Source organism: Pipistrellus kuhlii, unplaced genomic scaffold (genome assembly GCF_014108245.1).
Source record: "Pipistrellus kuhlii isolate mPipKuh1 unplaced genomic scaffold, mPipKuh1.p scaffold_m20_p_11, whole genome shotgun sequence".
Classification (NCBI taxonomy): Eukaryota; Metazoa; Chordata; class Mammalia; order Chiroptera; family Vespertilionidae; genus Pipistrellus; species Pipistrellus kuhlii.
The window spans coordinates 41,834,685-41,856,298 of record NW_023425416.1 but is presented as its reverse complement, the minus strand read 5'-3'; the positions used below and the strand labels follow the sequence as shown (position 1 = coordinate 41,856,298).

The 21,614-nt window shown below is 39.0% G+C and overlaps 1 protein-coding gene across 10 annotated transcripts in view; it reads right to left on the bottom strand.

Moving 5' to 3' along the window:
* Positions 1-21,614, bottom strand: part of CNOT10 (CCR4-NOT transcription complex subunit 10) — a 77,683-nt gene that overhangs the window by 7,903 nt on the left and 48,166 nt on the right. For 4 of the 10 annotated variants that reach the window (XM_045579347.1, XM_036431708.2, XM_036431707.2 and 1 more), the window contains exons 5-13: positions 20,768-20,910; positions 19,208-19,294; positions 18,578-18,661; positions 15,269-15,386; positions 14,006-14,155; positions 12,792-12,994; positions 11,025-11,146; positions 9,011-9,187; positions 8,349-8,429 (exon numbers count right to left, since the gene is read on the bottom strand). In XM_045579347.1, the coding sequence (XP_045435303.1) occupies positions 8,349-8,429; positions 9,011-9,187; positions 11,025-11,146; positions 12,792-12,994; positions 14,006-14,155; positions 15,269-15,386; positions 18,578-18,661; positions 19,208-19,294; positions 20,768-20,910 (1,165 nt within the window). The remainder of the gene's footprint in view (positions 1-8,348; positions 8,430-9,010; positions 9,188-11,024; positions 11,147-12,791; positions 12,995-14,005; positions 14,156-15,268; positions 15,387-18,577; positions 18,662-19,207; positions 19,295-20,767; positions 20,911-21,614) is intronic. The other 6 variants (XM_045579344.1, XM_045579341.1, XM_045579342.1 and 3 more) reach the window with 3 other exon arrangements.

Below are 21,614 nucleotides of genomic sequence, written 5' to 3'. Positions count from 1 at the left end.
CAGACTGGTTCCAGAGAAGGGAACCAGTAAATTGAGACTGATGGCCTTAGGCTGCAATGGTAGGGCCGAAAAACTGCCTAAGGCGGTTCCCTGTTTTACCTGTGGAGAAACCGAGATCCAAGGTGATTAAATACACTGTGCTCTAGCTTAGAGGGTGTGTGATTCGAGTCAGGCTAACAGGCAACACTGTGGACTCCCAACTCACTGCTCTCCCCAACCTCCTATCTCACTGCTTCTCTATCAAGTCCCAGGACTGCCCTAAAAATAAGGCAGAAGGATAAGATTACATTGGGATCTGTCTATGTACATATTAACGTTGCATACACATGTATGTACCTGCTGTCTTTTTTAAAAAGAGAACAATTTAACCCAAGTATTACAAGTGTAAGTATTCTTACTGAGCACGGCATTGAAAATCTGAGAGAAGTCAAGAGCAGGCAAGTAGTGCAATTTCCTGAGGGGTTTCCCTAACAAGCCTACTGTCAACATCCCTCTATCTCCCAGAGCTGTCCTCACTAGCAAGACCACCCCATAGCCCCGGCCCTGGGGGATCCTCCTCCTGACAGAAGACTCACAGGCCCAAAGGAGGGACCAGGCAGGCCACTTATCTCCCTTTTGGCTCCCCGCATGGGGAGATGAGGGAAATCTAATGTCCTCTGTTGGCCTACTTGCAGGTTTTATTTTACAATGGTGACGGACATTTAGTTATCAGCAATGTATGCATCGCTTTTGAAGAAGAAGGAAGACTTTTAGAGCCCTGGGTCAGGTGTTCCAGGGGCCTAAGGAGACCAACTCAGGACCCACCACAGTCACAGAGCTGAACACCCATTTTCATTGGCGACTTGGCCGAAGACGGGGGCAAAACAGAACCTCCTGAAAAGCAGAAGCCCGCGTCTTTTTTTAAATATATTTTATTGATTTTGTACAGAGAGGAAGGGAGAGAGATAGAGAGTTAGAAACATCGGTGAGAGAGAAACATCTATCAGCTGCCTCTTGCACACCCCCCACTGGGGATATGCCCACAACCAAGGTACATGCCCTTGACCGAGATCGAACCTGGGACCCTTCAGTCCCCAAGCCAACGCTCTATCCATTGAGCCAAACCGGTTTCGGCAGAAGTCCACATCTTTTGTTCCCTCCACAAAGACAAGAGCAATTGCTCACCACCTGTGGCCAGTGTTTACGAGGTATTCACGGAAGACCACCGCCTCAGTGTTTCCCATCGACTTCTCAGGCACCCAGGGCCACGCCTGTCCTGTGGGTAGGTCGCCCTGCTGACCAAGCCCATCATCCTTCCTGGGTGACAGGGGAGCCACCGCGAGGGCCCTGGGTCCCGGAGGCCAGGACAGCCTCCCCTCAGGCGGGCGCGCTGGGAAAAGTCTGCCTCGGCCTCTCCCGACAGTAGGGGGGCTATTACTGCTCCAGCCCACTGTCAAGCCTGCTCTGGGTCCAGAAATCAGTCATGTAAGATTTGCAGCAAGGATTCTGTTTCCCAGGAAGGCCAAACAATAATTACGTGCGAGGTAAAAGTCTGCTAACTTCTGCCCCTTTTCCCATGAAATACCATTATCAAATCACAAAGGGAGTAAAGATTCTAATAATAAAACAAGCTTTCTAGGAAAGAAAACACACACTTAAATATCTAAATGCAAAATTTGAAGGATGGCTTTCTGATTAAAAACAAACAAACACAAACACATTAGGATTAAGCAAGTTCCATTGCATGAAACGCAAAGTAACGTTTATGTCCCTCTTCTCTTGGTGCCTTACAGTGGCCTCAACTCAACTTTCCTCACCCTCTCACTCATCCTCCTTCTCCTCTGAGAAAACAGTCCTGTACTCTTCTGCACTGTTCCCACAGACCAGGGACCCTGGAAACGTGCACGGCTTTATCTATAAGCCCCTGAGAACACACTTTACTTATGACAGCTGCTACTTAAAATACTGACACCCCTGCCCCCAGCCTCACTGCTTCCTCGAGTCACTGTTCAATCTGCTTACCAGCCCCTCAGCGGATCTGACAGGTCAGTAGACTGGAAGGACTGTACCTCAAGGAAGAGACACACTAGCTTCTGCGCACTATGGAGGATCTCACACAACCCCATTCTTTCCCCTGCACGCTGGAGAGCTGGCTCTAGGTCCACAGACCACCAACCCTTGGAAAAGAAAAGGAAAAGGAAAAAAACTCCTTTCCTTAAAGCACCAAATGACAGCAACAAGCTACACAAGATTGAGCATTAAAATCTGTCAAGCCATGTATTATTTCGTGCATTAAATATGTCTAAAGCATGTATCTGAAGTAGTTTAATGCTTATTAAAACGAGGTTAGAATGGGGAGGCGGGCGGAAATTCAGGAAGTCACCATTTGTCAAAGGAAAATAAATTCACTAAGTGATCTCATAGCAAACACTGTTTGAAAATTTAATTGCAAAAATCCAGTAAGAAATTCTTCCAAAAAACTGAATATAGTACTGGATTTTAAAATGTCAAAACAAACAAACAAACAAACAAACAAACTGGTTTCCATTTATCTGTAACCATCTAGAAAATGGTAAACCTGACAACTTTCAATTCTTAAGAAAATTCAAAAGTTAAATTAGGTATGTTTTCCACTTCATATCTTTTGTAAACATTATGCTTTCCAATATTAGGTCTATGCAAAAATAAACAAACAGCTGAGACCGGTTTGGCTCAATGGATAGAGCGTTGGCTTGGGGACTGAAAGGTCCCGGGTTCGATTCCGGTCAAGGGCATGTACCTTGGTTGCGGGCATATCCCCAGTAGGGGGTGTGCAAGAGGCAGCTGGTCGACGACTCTCTCTCTCTCTCATCGATGTTTCTAGCTCTCTATCTCTCTCCCTTCCTCTCTGTACAAAATCAATAAAACATATTTAAAAAAATATAAAAAAATATAAAAAAAATAAACAAACAAATAAATCTTACTGACAAACACACCCAAATTAAAAACAAATAGAAGCCCAGTATAAAGAAGCTGAAAAAGTTTTTTGTTTTAACCAAATCTGGTATTTTGGAGAACCCAGTCCACGCCAGGCTGCAAATAAAAAGCATCAAGTCACAGACATTATACATGTGGACAGGGCACTCGCGGTGGCTCCCCTGACTCCCAGGAACGATGGGCTTGGTCAGCAGGGTGACCTATCGACAGGACAGGCATGGCCCCGGGTGCCTGAGAAGTCGATGGGAAACACTGAGGCGGTGGTCTTCCGTGAATACCTTGTAAACACCGGCCACAGGTGGTGAGAAATTGCTCTTGTCTTTGTGGAGGGAACAAAAGATGTAGGCTTCTGCTTTTCAGGACCTGTTTTGTCTCCATTTTAAATATGATACAAGCTGCAACTTAGTTGAACCTCGAAAACCTTATCGTAAATGAAGAAGTCAGTCAGTCATAAAAGCCCACATAATGCTGAAACCGGTTTAGCTCAGTGGATAGAGCATCGGCCTGCGGAATGAAGGGTCCCAGGTTCGATTCCAGTCAGGGGCATGTGCCTTGGTTGCGGGCACATCCCCAGTGGGGGGGTGCAGGAGGCAGCTGATGGATGTTTCTCTCTCATCATTGATGTTTTTATCTCTTTTTCCCTTCTCCCTTCCTCTCTGAAATCAATAAAAATAAATTGACTTAATTAACTTAATATATATATTTTTTTATTGTTAAAAGTATTACATATGCCTCCTTTCCCCCCCATCAACCCCTTCCCAGTCACTTCCAGGACAAGCCCCCACCGCCCCAGTGTCGGTGTCCACTGGTTATGCTAATACGATTTAATTAAAAAAAAGAAAAAGAAAGAAAATCTTAAAAGTACACCCTTGTAATATAATCAATCAGTGCATAAGAAAATCATTGTCTCCAAATGCATGTGGCGGCATTAATAATTAAATCAAAACATATGGCCCAAATATCAATCCTGAGCAAGCTTCTACGTTCTAGATTCATTTGGACATTAGGCCTTTTAAAGACAAAAAATATTTCTAAAGAGATATTCAGCTAAAACTTGTGGCATGTGAGAAAACTGGCATAGCAAGAATATTACACATTTGTAGAAACCATATATCAACAATACAAACACTTCAAACCCAGCTCAAAAACCCTGGAGCAGCACTGGTCAGTAGAAATATTAACTGGAGCCATAAGTGTAACTTTAAAATTTCTAGTCAGCACATTTTTCAAAAGTAGAAAGAAACAGGCAAAATTTAATTAATTGTATATATTTTAATTAACCCAATGTAATTAAAATATTTCAATATATAATCACTACCAGAATTACTGAGATAATTTGGGGGTAATAAGTTCTGAAATCTGGGTATCACCTATTTGAACAGCACACCTTATACAGCCACATTTCACGTGGTCAGTAGCCACATGTGATGAGTGGATCTGTACCGAATACTGTAGCCTTGGTTCTAAGAAATATATGTTAAATACAAGTAGAGGAATTCTTTTTTTTGTTAAGAAACCAAGTTTTCCATGTCATGGCACTTCATAAATAATGTGTAAAGGAAATTGACTTTTTATTGGTTAAATTATATTTCCCGAAAGAATTTATTTAGAATTATATTAATTTTCTAAAAACCTTAAAAAATTTTAAGTGAGGTATAATTTATATACATCAAAATGCACAATTTTTGCCCTAGCTAGTTGGGCTCAATGGATAGACCATCGGCCTGTGGACTGAAGGGTCCCAAGTTTGATTGTGGTCAAGGGCACATGCCTGGGTTGCAGGCTCAATCCCCAGTAGGGGGCGTGCAGAAGGCAACCAATCAATGATTCTCTCTCATCATTGATGTTTCCATCTCCCTCTCCCTCTCCCTTCTTCTCCGAAATATATATATATATATATATATATATATATATATATATATATATATATATATATATTTAGAGAGAGGAAGGGAGAGGGACAGAGAGCTAGAAACATTGATGAGAGAGAAACATCGACCAGCCGCCTCCTGCACACCCCCCACTGGGGATGTGCCCGCAACCAATGTACATGCCCTTGACCGGAATCGAACCCGGGACCCCTCAGCCCGCAGCCCGATGCTCTATCCACTGAGCCAAACCGGTTTTAGCAGAAATAAAAATATATTTTAAAAAATACACAATTTAGGACAATTATGTGAGACCATAATCAATAAAATAAATAAATAAATATATATATATATATTTTAAAGGAGGTGCAAAGACTTAGGACAAAAAAATTTTTAGAGCTATCCTGGCATCTCTCAAACCTTATTCAAAAAGGGATCTTTTAAATCAATTTCTTTGAGAAAAAAATATGTTCTTCCTTTGTATAAAAGTACAATTTTGCAATTAAATTTTATTTCTCTTAAAAAAATACACAATTTTAAGTATATGGCTTGATGAGGATAACATATATATATATTGTGTGTATAACATATATATTAACATACAGAACATTTCTGTCATCCCAGAATGATTCCTTCCAGTCAATTTCTCAACCACTGTTCTAATTTCTATCAATATAAATTATTTTGTATAGTTTTGTCCATCATATAAATAATATAAATGGAACTATATAGTATGTACCTTATACCAAATAAAAAAAGAAACACAAATATTTGAGATTCAAATCATGTTAACTTGGGCATCAGTAATTTCTTTCCTTTTTTATTACTGAGAGTACTATTATACAATAGATAGAATAAATCATACATTTAGTTATCTATTCTCTTATGAATGGATAGCTGGGTTATTTTCTAGTTTTTGTATATCGTGAGTAAAGCTGTTATAAAATTCTTGTGTGGGCAAGTTTTCATTTCTCTTGTCTAAATACCTAGAAATAGAATCATCTTTTTTATTTTAAAAACTTAAAAATCAGAGCATTTATTTAATTCAAAGCTGCAGAATACGTCTATGTATTTTCCTAACTGAATGAAACTGATGGCTTTGCAGAGCTTTGTTCGGGAACTGAAGCAATATTCTTACGGTGTCAACACACACACACACACACACTAGCAGCCCGGTGCACAAAATTCATGCACAGGGGTGGGAGTTGGGGGAGGAGGGGCCTCAGTCTGGCCTGCACCCTCTCAAATCCAAGATCCCTTGGGGGATGTCCCACTGCCAACAGGGATCGGGCCTAAACCAGCAGTTGGACACCCCTCTCACAATCTGGGACCACAGGCTCCCAACTGCTTGCCTGCCTGCCTGCCTGCCCAATTGTCCCTAACCACCTCTGTCTCCTGGCCTGATGTCCCCAACTACCCCCCTGCCAGAATGATCACCCCCTAATTGCTCCCCTGCTGGCCTGATTGCCCCTAACCACCTAGGCCTTGGCCCCTGCCACTGTGGCTTTGTCCGGAAGGTCTAATTAGCATATTACCCTTTTATTGGTAAATACACACATACACACATTTATACCTTTCTTGATCAATTATATTAGTACCTCTAAGTTCATCTGAGCCTCACAATTAAACTATTCAATTTTGGAAACATTTCCCTGGTTTGGGGCCAAATTTCTGTTTTAATTATAAGACTACTTTTCTGAAACCTACCTTGATTTTATAGTATGGAATCTCTCAACTAATTCATGAGTCATATGCCTTCTGAAAACATACTTGTAACCTGGTTAGAGTGAGTATTTTTTGGAGCCATTTTCCTTTATGTACAAAAGAAAAGAAAAAAAAAGGAAAATACTCAAAATGTTGTGAACCCATACAGTAAGAAGTGGACATCAGAACGGTCATGATAATTTACTGCTTATTAGTTATGCTGGAAACAGGAAATGAGGTTTTGCATTGGTGTCTTGGGTATTAGAGAACACAAGGGGCCAAATATTGATATAATAGCCCATAAAAACTAAACTATTCACTAGTCACACACATTTCCAATCACATACAAGAATTCAGGACAGAAATAGATGAAACCTCTAAGAATTCACAATCCTAACAGAACCAATGTGCTCCTTCCTTCTACAGAAGACAGCTGGCTCCTGCCACAGATCTGCCTTGATCGTACCCAACTGCACTGTGAGCTTTTATGGCCTTAAAAATTACGACACTAATCTTTCACGACTCCTTCCCTGCACCATTTGTCTCCACATTACCATGACTACTGTCTTGCATAGCAGTCCTTTTTATAAATTTACCCTAAGGCTCCTTCCATCTTGTTCCATTTCTTTTCTCCCATCTGCTCCATAAGAAAGAAAGGTTAATATAAACCGAACCCATCGTCGTCTCACTTTATGACGATGAAACTCCCTATGGAGATCCTTCTCCCCTTTCCACAAAAATAGGGACATAATTTTATTTTCTCTGAAAGTCACCAATCCTCCTGCTAGGTAAGACATATGGAAAGCAAAGAATTATGCCTTGAGAAGTACAAAGCTCTTTGAGAAGTGTACCACCCTGCACATACCCTTTTCTTTAATGCCATTTTCAGAATATAAAGTTAATTTATACAGTTCTGCAGCTGTTTAATCGTTATGGGAAAATATACTTCTTAAGTTAAATGAAAAATTAAGAATCCTAAAATGAGTATTTATTCAAATAAATCTGCAGAAATTAAATCAAGTTTCAAAATAGTTTCAAATACCTTCTTCTTTAAGTAGTCCCCTATAGATTGTGTAAAATGATATTCACTGAAGTACTATTTATAATAGCAAAGACTGAAACATTATAAGTAGCCAAATATAAAAGAATGTTAAATAAATTGTGATACTATATAATGCAATGTTATGCACCCATTAGAAAGAATGAAACAGATTTGTACCAATATCAAACAATAAGATACACAAAGTCAAATGGGAAAAATAGGTATAGAGAAGTATTTACATTAGGCAATTGCTAGTTAAAAACCCCACCATATATACATATGCTGGAATTGACCTACCCCAAACCGACTCAGAAATAGAAAATGTGAATAAAACTCATTCTATTGAAGAATTTGAATTCATTATAAAAAATTCACCACAGAGAAAACCCTAAGCCAGATGGTTCCACTGGTGAATTCTAGCAAATAGTTGAGAAAAACATAAACTCTTTCATAAAACAAGAGGAAAGCAGCACTTCCCAATTCATTTATATGTTCAGCCTGAAACCAAAGCCTGACCAAAGACATTACAAGAAAAGTGTGAACCAATCTTCCTTGTGAACATAGAAGCAAATATTCCTAACAAAATATTAACAAACTGAATGCAATAATTTACAAAAAGGGAAACATATTCCGACTAATAGTGTTTGTCATAAGACTGAAAGGTTAGCTTAACATCTGACATTCGATCAATGTAATTCATAATCTTAAAAGGATAAGAGAGATTAAAAACTATGTGCTCATTTCAGTAAATGCAATATTTATTTTGTTTGGATACTCACTTTAAGTTTTCTAATTCCTGTTTTCTTAATGGAGAAGAAGGTGGAGCTGGAATGAATTTATCTCCTTCATGACTTTTACTGCTAAAATAAAGAAGGACTCATAATTATAAAAAGTAACAAATAAACAATTAAATGTAAAATTTTGGTTTTTTTGTGAGGAAAGTACAGAAAGAGGCAAAACAATGAAATATGCTTATAACTTGGTATCATTGATGTGTTGAGATATATTGTTTATTAGTTTCTTCCCCCCAGCACATAATACTTCTTTTAAAAACCTCTAATTTAAAACATTATCTCCACCATACAAAAAAACCCACTTCAAGATTTTCACACATTTCTCATTCTTCTGATAGACCTTTTATCAACTATTGTAAAACATAACCCCTTCAGCCAAAACTGGTTTGGCTCAGTGGATAGAGAGTCCGTCTGCGGACTGAAAGGTCCCGGGTTCGATTCCGGTCAAGGGCATGTACGTTGGTTGCGGGCACATCCCTGGTAGGGGGTGTGCAAGAGGCAGCTGTTCGATGTTTCTCTCTCATCGATGTTTCTAGCTCTCTATCTCTCCCTTCCTCTCTGTAAAATATCAATAAAATATATTAAAAAAAAAAAAATAAAAAGTCCTAAAGGGATTCTGCCGAGGAGATTCAATGGGATTAGAATACCTGCAAGTTTCACTGCTTTCGCTGCTCTCCGTGTTCCCACCTAATGGATTACTGTTTTTAGATCCATTTTCCTGCTTCAGATCCTGCTGTTCTTCGGGTAACAGCAACAAGGCATTTCTGAGACAAATGGCTGCAAACTCCATGCTGGCTACAGGAATGGCTGAAGACTGTCCATCACTTAAAAGGACAAAACCAAATTAGCTACGTAAATAACAAAACAAACAGTATTTTCCCAGTATCAAAAATATAACCAATATAAGTATAAATGAAAACTCTGCCCTGTGATAGGTAGAAATATTAATATAAGCAGTTATAAGGGAATGCTAAAAGCTCAAATTGTAAATACCAGGTGCAAAAAGTATATAGATTGCAAGTGTATATACATTACACCCATTATTGTTAATGGATTAGAGGAGTTATCAACAAGAAAAATTGTAATGAGCCGAAGCCGGTTTGGCTCAGTGGTAGAGCGTCAGTCTGCGGACTGAGGGGTCCCGGGTTCGATCCGGTCAAGGGCATGTACATTGGTTGCGGGCACATCCCCAGTGGGGGGGGTGCGGGAGGCGGCTGGTCGATGTTTCTCTCTCATCGACGTTTCTAGATCTCTGTCTCTCTCCCTTCCTCTCTGTGGAAAATCAATAAAATATATTTAAAAAAAAAAAAAAAAGAAAAGAAAAATTGTAATGAGGCCAAGATAGGTATAATCAGAACTGGAAACAAGGATAGGAAGATTTCCATACTTAATCCTTGTTTTGGTTGATCTTTACTTTAAAAAATTCCTTTATTAGGTTTTGCAAGAGCAGCATTATTTTTTTTTGTCTTATAATTTTGTTGAGATTTTATATAACTTTATTTGCTTTGATATCAAACTAAACTGAAACTAAATAGGCTTTATTAGGAAAACATACAAATGTGAAAATGAGTAATAATTTTGAAGTTGTAGGAAAGTGATGTGCTATATCAAGTCCTTAAAAAAATCTGCATCATAGTTGAAATAAATAAATACCAAAATATAGTGTGCTAGATATGTACCTTGTTTCCCCGAAAATAAGACCTACTTACAGGTTTTCTTCTGAGTGAAATATAAGGCATCCCCCTAAAAATAAGGCCCCCCTAAGCTAAACATGAGAGATTTGGTCCACTGATTCTGAAAGAAATAGAGTCACAAGAAATTCACCAGGAAATTCAGGAATTGGATTGTTATGACATTATATCCAGAAGATGATGACATGATTGTCATTGAATAAATGAGTAAATTCTTGATACTGTAGGATTCACAGTTTGTCTGGTTTGTGTTGACAACTACCGTACTACCGCACCGTATACAGGTAATAAATTTCCTTTATTTTTATTTAACAATAAATGTGTACCATATTCTTCTTCATGGAAGAATAAGACATCCCCTGAAAATAAGACCTAGCGCATCTTTGGGAGCAAAAATTAATATTAGACACTGTCTTATTTTTGGGGAAACAGGATACTATTCTAAAACTTTGGGAAAACTTTTAAATGGTAGTGAACAAATTTTATTTTGGGGGGAAAAAAGCAGAGAAGTTTTTTTTTTTTAAATAAAACTTAATTACTTTAGAAATACTAACAACTCCAAATCTTTATATAAGATAAAGACATTCATATTTAAAGATTTTTTTTACATGTGATGAATTTATATTGGTTTGGATGTTTTATGTATTAGTACTTTTTTCTCCTACTAAAAGAATTCGCTTCAGGGACTATGAGAAAATTACCTAAAAGTTAACAATGACACTAACAAAAAGGAAACATCGAGATGCCCTCTTCTGGACATTCTGAATAATGGCACTGACTAGACCAGGGCTTCTTGGGCCATCAGTAATTTGAGCTCCCAGGAATGTAACAAACCAAAGTCAAAGTCACATGTCAGGTAACATTCACTATTGCAGCTATTGTGAAATAGTCATAAAACTTTGTTTCACGGTGGTTCCTCCGATGAAATAATAAGTTTAAACACATACACTTTCTCTTTGCAAATACTTACTTATACACTGTGTTCTGTATGGACTGTGAGGCCAGAACGATCTTACGATGATAGCCTTGGCCAACGATAGACTGTACAATTCCTTTTTTACTGGGAAGACCTTTAGTTTCTTGTTCAGAAGTCTACAAAGTGCAAATAATTTCTAATTAATTTAATGGAACTGTAAAACAGGGTATGAAAAATGACCCACTACCTTTCCAGTTACTTTAAGAAAGTTCTTTAAAAAAAAAAAAAAATATTGACTTTTTACAGAGAGGAAGGGAGAGGGATAAAGTTAGAAACATCGATGAGGGAGAAACATCAATCAACTGCCTCCTGCACACCTCACACTGGGGATGCGCCCACAACCAAGGTACATGCTCTTGACTGGAATCGAACCCGGAACCCTTCAGTCTGCAGGCCGATGATGCTCCATCCACTGAGCCAAACCAGTTAGGGCAAGAAAGTTCTTAAAATGCATCAGTGTGGAGTGTGCGGTGATACAGGAATTATATTCAGTACTGAAGAAAAGGGTGCATGGGGCTGAAAGTCTGTGGCATATGCTGTGTTTCATTAACATGAGGTTTGAGGTAGCTCTAAGGAAGAAAGGCAATTTAAGAATGACTCCAGCATGCATTTAGAATGATTAATTTAGGACATGCTACCCCCGAGGCACCATGCTGCATATTACGGACACTTTGATTTCAGAGTAAAAAAAAAAAGAGAACTGCAGAAACACAGTGAAGAAGAAAAGGGGGCAGCTACACTTCTAAAACACAGTTTTCTCCTTCTTTCATTCTTCCCTTCCTTCCTTGCTTAAGGTATTACATATGTGTCCTTATCCCCCTCATTAACCCCCTAGCGGATGGTAGTTAAAAAATGGGGTGATAGAGACATCTGGTGATTCTGATACAACCTGCCTTCCCCCCTCCCACTGACCACTCCTCACTTGAGATACAGAGGCTTCCTTCCACTCAGTGCCGTATGGAGATAATCTAGGCGTGGGCACCGATGTTAACTTGGTCTATTTCTCTTAGACGCTGTGGACAAATGTGTATCAGAGGGAAACAGCCTGGTAATTGGGATCTCTGAACCAATTACTGAATCAAAATAAAGCCTCGGGCCCAGCCGGTGGGGTTTAGTGGTTGAGTGTCAACCTATGGACCAGGAGGTCACGGTATGACTCCTGTAGGGGCACATGCCCGGGTTGCAGGCTCCATCCCGAGTGTGGAGTGTGCAAAAGACAGCTGATCAATGATTCTCTCTCATCATGTATGTTTCTACCTCTCCCTCCCTCTCTGAAATCAATAAAAATATATTTTTTAAAAATAAATACTAGTAAAAATAAAGCCCCGGGAATGCAGTATAATGCAGTCCCCCCCACACACACACACACTCACTAGGTTAACAACCTGGCGCGCACACCATTCTCACACCCACAGATGACATGGCCCCTGCCCAGCAGCTAGCTGACAACTGTCCCAACGGGTGTGACCTTGTTGGCTTCAACTCTTTAATGTGAGTGCTGATACCTGTTGCCACACTTACCAAGAACCAGAATGTTAACAAATGACTTTCTGAACCTAAATTTTTTTGTCCAGCTATTAAGGAAGAGAAGACTCTATAAATTCCCTGAGAGTTAAAAAGGGGATGAAGTCTTGTAGGTTCCCAAGTATGTTTTGCTTTCCACATAACAGTGTGTGTGGGGAGGATATGAAGAGGGGGGAGGGGAGAGGAGGAGATGGGTGGAGAGTAAGGGTTCAAAAAAGGTACCCAGGCAGCACTCACCCCCTTATTGGCAGCGATGCAGCATTCAGCCAGCCGCAGCCAGAGGCGGGGATTGGCGTGATAGACCTGAACAGCTTCGATTAGGCACTCGAAGGCAGCAAGAGGCCTTCCGATGTGAAGAAGCTGAATTCCGCAGTTATACAGCAGCTCGTACCTCTTGTTGGTCAGCAATGTACACATGGGTCTTCCTGAAAATTTTTTGCCTAATGATAAAAATTAGGTGGGAATCAATTCTTAGATTCAAAAGAAGTTACTTAGAGGAAAACATTCATTCCACTAAGTACTTAAACATTACCCTGTTTAATACCACTGACCCCAATGTGAGGTTTACTAGCTCTCACCAACGATGATCTCCAGCCCCAATCCCACAAGTACTGGCCAAAGTCACCTCCGCTGCCTGTGCTGCCAACAAGTGAGAAGCAACCCGGGCCACACATGCTCCAGGAAGGCAGAGAAGTGAGAGGACCCACTCTCATTCCTTTGAATCTTACACATTTTAGAGTCTGTAAAGATTCCAGTCTTTTGACTTTAAGTTTGGTTAATTATTGTCATGTACTTTTGATTGACCAGAAGTATTCAGCTAATGGTACAGTGTTACTGGATTTTACTGTAGCAACAAAAGTTAATGTGCTATACCTATGATAACTGTCATTCACTCACTCATTCAGAGTTTCACAAACCATAGTAAGACTATTAATGTTTTTGGATACATTTTTCATCACATAATTTTTAAAAATACAAAGCTAAATGACTGCTTGGTTTTAAGCATCTAAAATCAAGAATCTATATATTGATAATATGATTATTAAAGGAATAAATTTCAGGAATTTCTTAAAGATTGCCAGGTGCTGCCAAAAGTACCACATGTGAAACGCTGAAAAGAAGCTATCACATTAGTTTGGCACAATCAAGAAATCTTAGAAAATTACTTTGTTTGTTAACATTACCCATATGGGGTTACTGATTTTCAAATTTATTAAAAAAAAAAAAAAAAAAGGGAGGGGGGATTAAAAATACTGAATTTTAAATCTATGAAAAAAAGGGGAATTAAAATGTCTTTGATAATTACTCTTAAATCCTTGCTAATCAAATATCTACTAAAAACCCCCACAGTCAGACGTGCTGGGCAGGGTCAGTGATAACTGGAGATGCTCTTAGAACTCAGGCTTTCCTCATGCAGTAAAATATTTACGTTCCCCCCGAAAAGGGCATACCTGGGTCAGTGTTGCCTGTACTGAGCTGTGCACAGACATTGTCATTCTCCTGTAGGGCTTTTTTAAAGTAGAAAATTCCCAAATTGTGCTTGCTCATGGCAAAATGGATGCAACCAAGATTATTCCAGAACATACATCGCAAGCATTCACCTGTGAAAAACACAAATAAGTTTGTCCACAAATTTTACTGTTGATGTACATCATACAAGAATTGGGCTTGCCCTAGCCAGTTTGTCTCAGTGGATAGAGGGTCCCAGATTCGATTCTGGCCAAGGGCACATGCCTGGGTTGCAGGCTCGAACCCCAATAGGGGACATGCAGGAGGCAGCCAATCGAAGATCCTCTCTTATCACTGATGTTTCTATCTCTCTCTCTACCTCTTCCTTCCTCTCTGAAATCAATAAAGAAATATATATATTTTAAAAATTGGGCTTATCTAACATGAGTTAATTCTATATGCAATTCCACATAGTCCCTATAGAACTGTTTATAAGGCATTTGAAACTTAGGAAACATCTGAACACCAAAAGAAAAGTTTATATATGGGAAGCAAATTAACAGTTTTAGAATTAATAGTTATAAAACAGCAATATATAAAACATACAACTATTATATGGAAACTAGAGGCCTGTTGCAGGAGGGTTCCTGCAATGAGGCTTCCTGCTGTGGTCGCTGCCCTGCCTGCTTTCCCCCCTTCTCTGCGCTCTGCCTGCTTGCTTCTCTGCAGCTTGGCTCCCTCTTGGCTTCTTTCTAAGCTATCTTCAATCTTTGCTCTGGCCTGGGCATGCAAATTAACCACTATCTTGGTTGGGTTAATTTGCATACCCACCCTGATTGCCTTGTGGGCATAGCAAAGATATAATCAATTTGCAATTTGTAATTTGTTTCTCTTTTATTAGGTAGGATATTTCCTATTAAATGATGGTAACTGTTGACTAGTCAACAACATGCCCTACTTCCAACTCCATTTTAGAGATTGCCAATATCAATTCTGAAATCTGTGCCAAGACAATCCTAAGCAAATTTTCTCAAAGCATATTATCTGCTTAGTCTGAGAGATCATTTCAGTGATTGGGTGCTAATGGGCCCCTGAGGGGAAGCCATGACAATAAAAACATCAAAAATTAAAATTTAGCAGAATTAGAAATGGGTATACGGGGGTAGGGGGGGACAAGGACAGACAGATGGGGGGAACGGGGATGCAAGCAACAAAGGGCAGAAGAGCCAGGAAGAAAATATAAAAATTTCACCATTTTCTTTTACCTGTTTTCAAGAATCCTGGATGTTCAGCAATGTTTGAACTATTTAATAGCTTCACAGCTTTTCGATAATTGCCTCTTAAGTACTCAAAATTGCTCTTAAGAAACAGAGAGGGTGCAGACTGTAAAGAAAACATCAGTTATTTATAATTTGTTTTTAACTGTTCAATGAGATCACAATCACATTGATGTGCTGGCCTGTGCTCAAAGGCATAAATGAATCAGTTAAGCCATGGTCACCAAAATGAGGCTCTCTCCCCCTTAAGTGTTCCCGGACTCAGGGGTAACAACTATTGGGTCGGCAGCTAAGTAATTGCGGGTTTCACACATATATGGCTTCAGTTGAATTTTTAGGTTTGCAGACGTAGTACAAATGTAAAACACATTTTGTTATTTGATAGTTGGCTATTCAGCTGTTAATCAGTAAAAAAAGTTTTTTGATCTGTTTTGTAGTTTTTGTTTGGCGTTCGTTGAAAAATGGAAAATCAAAAGGAACATTTTTGTCATATTTTGCTTTTTTATTTCCACAAAGGGAAAAATGCATCCCAAGCTCATAAAAAGTTATGTGCTGTTTATGGTGACGAAGCCTTAAAAGAACGGCAGTGTCAAAATTGGTTTGCCAAATTTCGTTCTGGTGATTTTTCACTCAAAGATGAAAAACGCTCTGGTCGTCCAGTTGAAGTTGATGACGCCCTAATCAAAGCAATAATCAATTCGGACTGTCACAGTACAACACGTGAGATTGCAGAGAAGCTTCATGTATCACATACATGCATTGAAAATCACTTAAAACAACTTGGCTATGTTCAAAAACTCTATACATGGGTTCCTCACAAACTGAAAGAATCACAGTTAACGCAACGCATTAGCAGCTGCAATTTGCTAAAGAAACATAATGAAAATGATCCATTTTTAAAACGACTGATAACTGGCGATGAAAAATGGGTTGTTTACAACAATATCAAGTGGAAAAGATCGTGGAGCAGGCCAGGTGAACCAACTCAAACAACATCAAAAGCTGATATTCATCAAAAGAAGGTTTTGTTATCAGTTTGGTGGGATTACAAAGGAATTGTCTACTTTGAACTCTTACCACCCAACCAAACGATCAATTCTGATGTCTACATTGAACAACTAACGAAATTAAACAATGCAGTTAAAGAAAAGTGGCCCGAATTGACAAATCGAAAAGGTGTTGTATTCCATCATGACAATGCAAGGCCACACACATCTTTGGTCACTCGGCAAAAATTAATGGAGCTTGGTTGGGATGTTTTGCCACATCCACCATATAGTCCTGACCTTGCACCATCTGATTACTTTTTGTTTCGATCTTTACAAAACTCCTTGAATGGTAAAAATTTCAATAATGATGATGATGTCAAATCGTACCTGATTCAGTTTTTTGCTAATAAAAACCAGAAGTTTTTTGAACGTGGGATTATGATGCTGCCTGAAATATGGCAAAAGGTCATTGATCAAAATGGGCAATACATTACAGAATAAAGTTATTTAGTTCCATAAAAAAATTGTCTTTGATTTTCTTTTAAAAATCCGCAATTACTTAGTTGCCGACCCAATATTTCTTGCATTACAACCATTTATTTTTCTGTTTGCCTTTCCCTATGACTATGATATCTTTTAAGGCAGGGATCATGCTTTTATTTTTTAATCTAAAAAAAAAAAGTTTCATAAATGACTGGCTGGCTTCGTAGGCCTTACCCATCCTCTTAGGTCTAGGCTACAATTGTTTTCAAAAATCACATTGGCTAATGTGAATCCTGCTTGGGATTTTCTAAGGTCAATTTTCCTGAACTATTCTTACTACAAACCATATCTTGTCATGATTTAATACTTTAAAAAAAATTTTTTTTTTTAAATTGATTTCAGAGAGGAAGGGAGGAGGAAGAGATAGAAACATAGTGGTGAGAGAATAATTGATCGGCCGCCTCCTGCATGTTACCTACTGGGGACTAAGCCTGCAACCTTGGCATGTGCCCTGACTGGGAATTGAACCATAATCTCTTGGTTCATAGGTTGATGCTCAACCACTGAGAGACTCTGGCCAGGCATGATTTTATACTTTTAATTAATATCCTAAAAGCCTCAAGATTTTTCACTTCTGTCCTTCCCACTACCATCTTAAAAAATATTTCTCAGTGGGGGGCTGGGGTGAAGGGGGAGGTAGGAAGGAGTAATTATCTCTCAAATACTAGCACTGGTCAAACTGAAGGCATTGTCAGGTCAAAGATCATTTGGAAGGGGCAGGTTTGCTGTACAACTTGGCTGTTAATCTTGAGTTAAAGTTTTCAGTCTAATCTAAAAAAATCCTAATATCTAATAACAATGCGTGTTTATGTGAATTATGATAAACAACTCACAGAATACTGGTTAGCTATTTAAAATGGTGGTTTGGCCCTAGCCGGTTTGGCTCATTGGATATAGCGTCAAACTGGGGACTGAAGGCTTCCAGGTTCGATTCTGGTCAAGGGCACATGCCTGGGTTGTGAGCTTGATCCCCAATGTGGACATGCAGGAGGCAACCAATCAATGAGTCTCTCTCATCACTGATGTTTCCATCTCTCCCTCTCTTCTTCTCTGAAATCAATAAAAATGTTTTTTTTTAAATGGTGGTTTGGCCGAAATTGGTTTGGTTCAGTGGATAGAGCGTTGGTCTGCAGGCTGAAAGGTCCCAGGTTCGATTCCGGTCAAGGGCATGTACATTGGTTGCGGGCACATCCCCGGTAGGGGGTGTGCAAGAGGCAGCTGGTCGATGTTTCTCTCTCATTGATGTTTCTAGCTCTCTATCTCTCTCCCTTCCTCTCTGTAAAAAATCAATAAAATATATTTAAAAAAGAAAATGGTGGTTTGAAGGCTACATACCAAGGAGAAATGTTTGTGATAATTTTAAGTCAGAAACATATTGCATTAAATAGTGGTAGTCACAGTACGATCACCACTTCATAGTTCACTATCAGACTAAGATAAATTATTTAAAATGGACAAATAACAAATTGTACAAATAAGAAAATTTTAGGACATAAGAGATACAAATTGAAGAAAAGAAAGTCAAGCCCTAACCAGTTTAGCTCAGTGGATAGAGTGTTGACCTGTGGACGGAAGGGTCCTGGGTAAGATTCTAGTCAAGAGCATGTACCTTGGTTGCAGGCACATCCCCAGTAGGAGGTATGCAGGAGGCAGCTGATTGATGTTTCTCTCTCATCGATGTTTCTGACTCTCTATCCCTCTCTCTTCCTCTCTGTAAAAAATCAATAAAATATATTAAAAAAAAAAAAGTCAAGAAGAAACTTACATTTCCAGCTGTGTTCATGACGGACTTGATCTCCCTTTTGCACGCTTTCAGAGACTTCATTTGGATATAAGCTCTTACTTTATACTGTCAGAGGAAAAATGCTAGCATGTAAGAACTATGGTACATTTACATAGTGAGGCAGTTCTGCTTTCTCATTAAGGAAATGAAACCCAATCTGTTTACAACATGGGTATGCCAGCAAAAGCAAGTTAAAAATTATCTTAAAATAATCTATTTTTACTGTATTCATGGACTACACTCTAAAAAACTAGAAATACAGTAGAATAAAATTTATACTTAAGTTCCAAACAAAAATCCTACTGAATCTTATCTGCACATGGCTAATTAACAATGAATTTTTAAATGAATGTGATCTCATCATCTAATACACTCCCAGACCATTTTTCCTCTCAATTTTCTATAGAGTAAATAAAAGAAATGATATGGCATTATCATCTTAAGCAAAGTATACTTAGAAGTATTAAATGGCTTCTAAACTACAATACCACAAAGATAAATAAACATACATGTCTTAAATGATTTACTGCTTTCAATGGTCCATCACATTCTTCATTATTCATAACCACAAGTAAATACGTGTGATGTATAACCTCTCTTAAGTTACTTTACCTGATGTATCTTTGATTTTGCAGCTTCTATTAGAGCTCCACTTTCACCTTTATGGTTAGAACCGTCTTTGTTGGTGCTATTACCAGTCTAGAGGGTGATGAACAAAGTTAATCAAAATGAAATATTTCTGACCACAGATTCCAAGTGAGCAACTCTCAATCACCTAGAGAATGTTTCAAATTTCAGAACTCCAGGTCCCAGTCCCACAGACTGAGGTTTACTACTGTGAAGTGAGTGACATGAAACTACCTCCGAGAAGCTCACTGTGGAGCACAATGGTAGACTAGGTTTAAAACGCATAAGTCTTACTTGGGCAAAACTCAGGTTAGCTTTCTACAACCCAGACACGATCACGTAATTCCCTTCTTAAAAACAGCCGAAACCGGTTTGGCTCAGTGGTAGAGCGTCGGTCTGCGGACTGAAGGGTCCTAGGTTCGATTCCGGTCAAGGGCATGTTCATTGGTTGTGGGCACATCCCCGGTAGGGGGTGTGCAAGAGGCAGCTGGTCGATGTTTCTCTCTCATCGATGTTTCTAGCTCTCTATCCCTCTCTCCTCCTCTCTGTAAAAAATCAATAAAATATATTAAAAAAAAAACATTCTGTCATAAACACTGCCAACCTTTTACCTTAAATTCCTAGTTAAGTATTCAGAATCCTTCACAGTATGACCCATATTCGAGTGGCCAATGTCCCCTGCTGCTGATCTCCATTACATTTCTCAGGCACTAACTACTTCCCATTTCAGATGACTGGAACTCCCCCAACACACCTTCTCACACCATTTGTGCTGTTTTTTCTTTCTGCCTGGATGGTTATCCAGCTTCATCCTTCCTTTTCTGATTTGTCAAACTATTGCATCTTCAAAGACCCACATCAAATATCCAAACTTCTCTGAAACACTCCCCAACCTCTATCCTCCCAGTCCCTGAGCAGATTTGCTCAATATTTTTCTCCCACAGATTTGAGTTCCTTGAAAATCAAGAATTGTATGGTTTTCATTATTGTCACCTTAGTACCAAGCAGAGCACAGAAGCATCTCCTGAACTGAATTATTTTTCACCAACTATTACAAGTATTGCAAATGGAGCTGGGACCGGTTTGGCTCAATAGATAAAGCGTCGGCTTGGGGACTGAAGGGTCCCGGGTTCGATTCCGGTCAAGGGCATGTACCTTGGTTGCGGGCATATTCCCAGTAGGGGGTGTGCAAGAGGCAGCTGATTGATGAATCTCTCTCATCAATGTTTCTAACTCTCTATCTCTCTCCCTTCCTCTCTGTACAAAATCAATAAAATATATTAAAAAAACAAAACAAAACAAAAAGCAAGTATTGCAAATGGAAATAGTTTACTACAGTTTATGAATAATGCTGGGATTATTTAACTGAACTCTTATACATACATGTTTAAGACCTACTCTCTGAGCAACTTTCATATATGAAATACAGTGGTATTAACTAGTCATCATGTACAGTGAAATAATATTTCAGTAAAACTATTAAAATAATGACTATAGATGTTCATTATTATTTAAATTTTAGTCTGATCACTTTGAGACACTCACCTCGTTCTTTCCGTTTTTGTTATTGTTACCCTGTGAAATCATCTTTTCTAGGACAGCAAGAAGATGCAAAGCTTTCTCAGCTTGGTAAGTTAATATATACAGGTCTACAAGTAGAAAACATACTGCTTGGGCAAATTTTTCTTCTGGGGGAGAGGGGCAGGAAAATAAAACAAAAAGAAAAATTACAATTCAAAGTGAAGCAAACATCTCAGACCTCCCAACCCTCCATGCTCTAAAGAGCAAAGCCTAAGTCTTAAATGAATTTCATCACCTAGATCCGTGGTCAGCAAACTGCGGCTCGAGAGCCACATGAATCATTGTCCTGTTGATATTTGGCTCTGTTGACTAATGAGTTTGCCGACCACTGGCCTAGTGCCATGATGGAAACAACTTGCAATGCTAACAATGGTGTTCCATTAGGCATCTCATGGCCCCTTGTTTCATTCCAATTGGCATTTCCCCCCACCTCTCATTTCAGGAAGTCTAGTGACTGAACATCCTTTGGCAAAATACCTACCAAACACCAGCAAATGAAATGAGGCTTTTACTTTATGTGGAAGAGTATCTCAATTCCAGTTACTGCCTGGCTACTTATGAGTTATGTGGCCTTTACGCATCATTGAACTAATTTTTAGACTCAGCTGGCCGATCTGCAGAATGAGGAGAACACTTTATCTGCCTGAAGACAGGGGTGGACCAGGAGACCAGGTGATCTACTGAAGTTCCTTCTAACTCTAAAAAGATCTCTGATTCTGGTAAATGTATCTCCTTTCAAGGTACAGAGATGAGAAAAACGAACAATTTGATTCCAGACACAAAAGAACCACGGTGTGGATTAGAGTATATC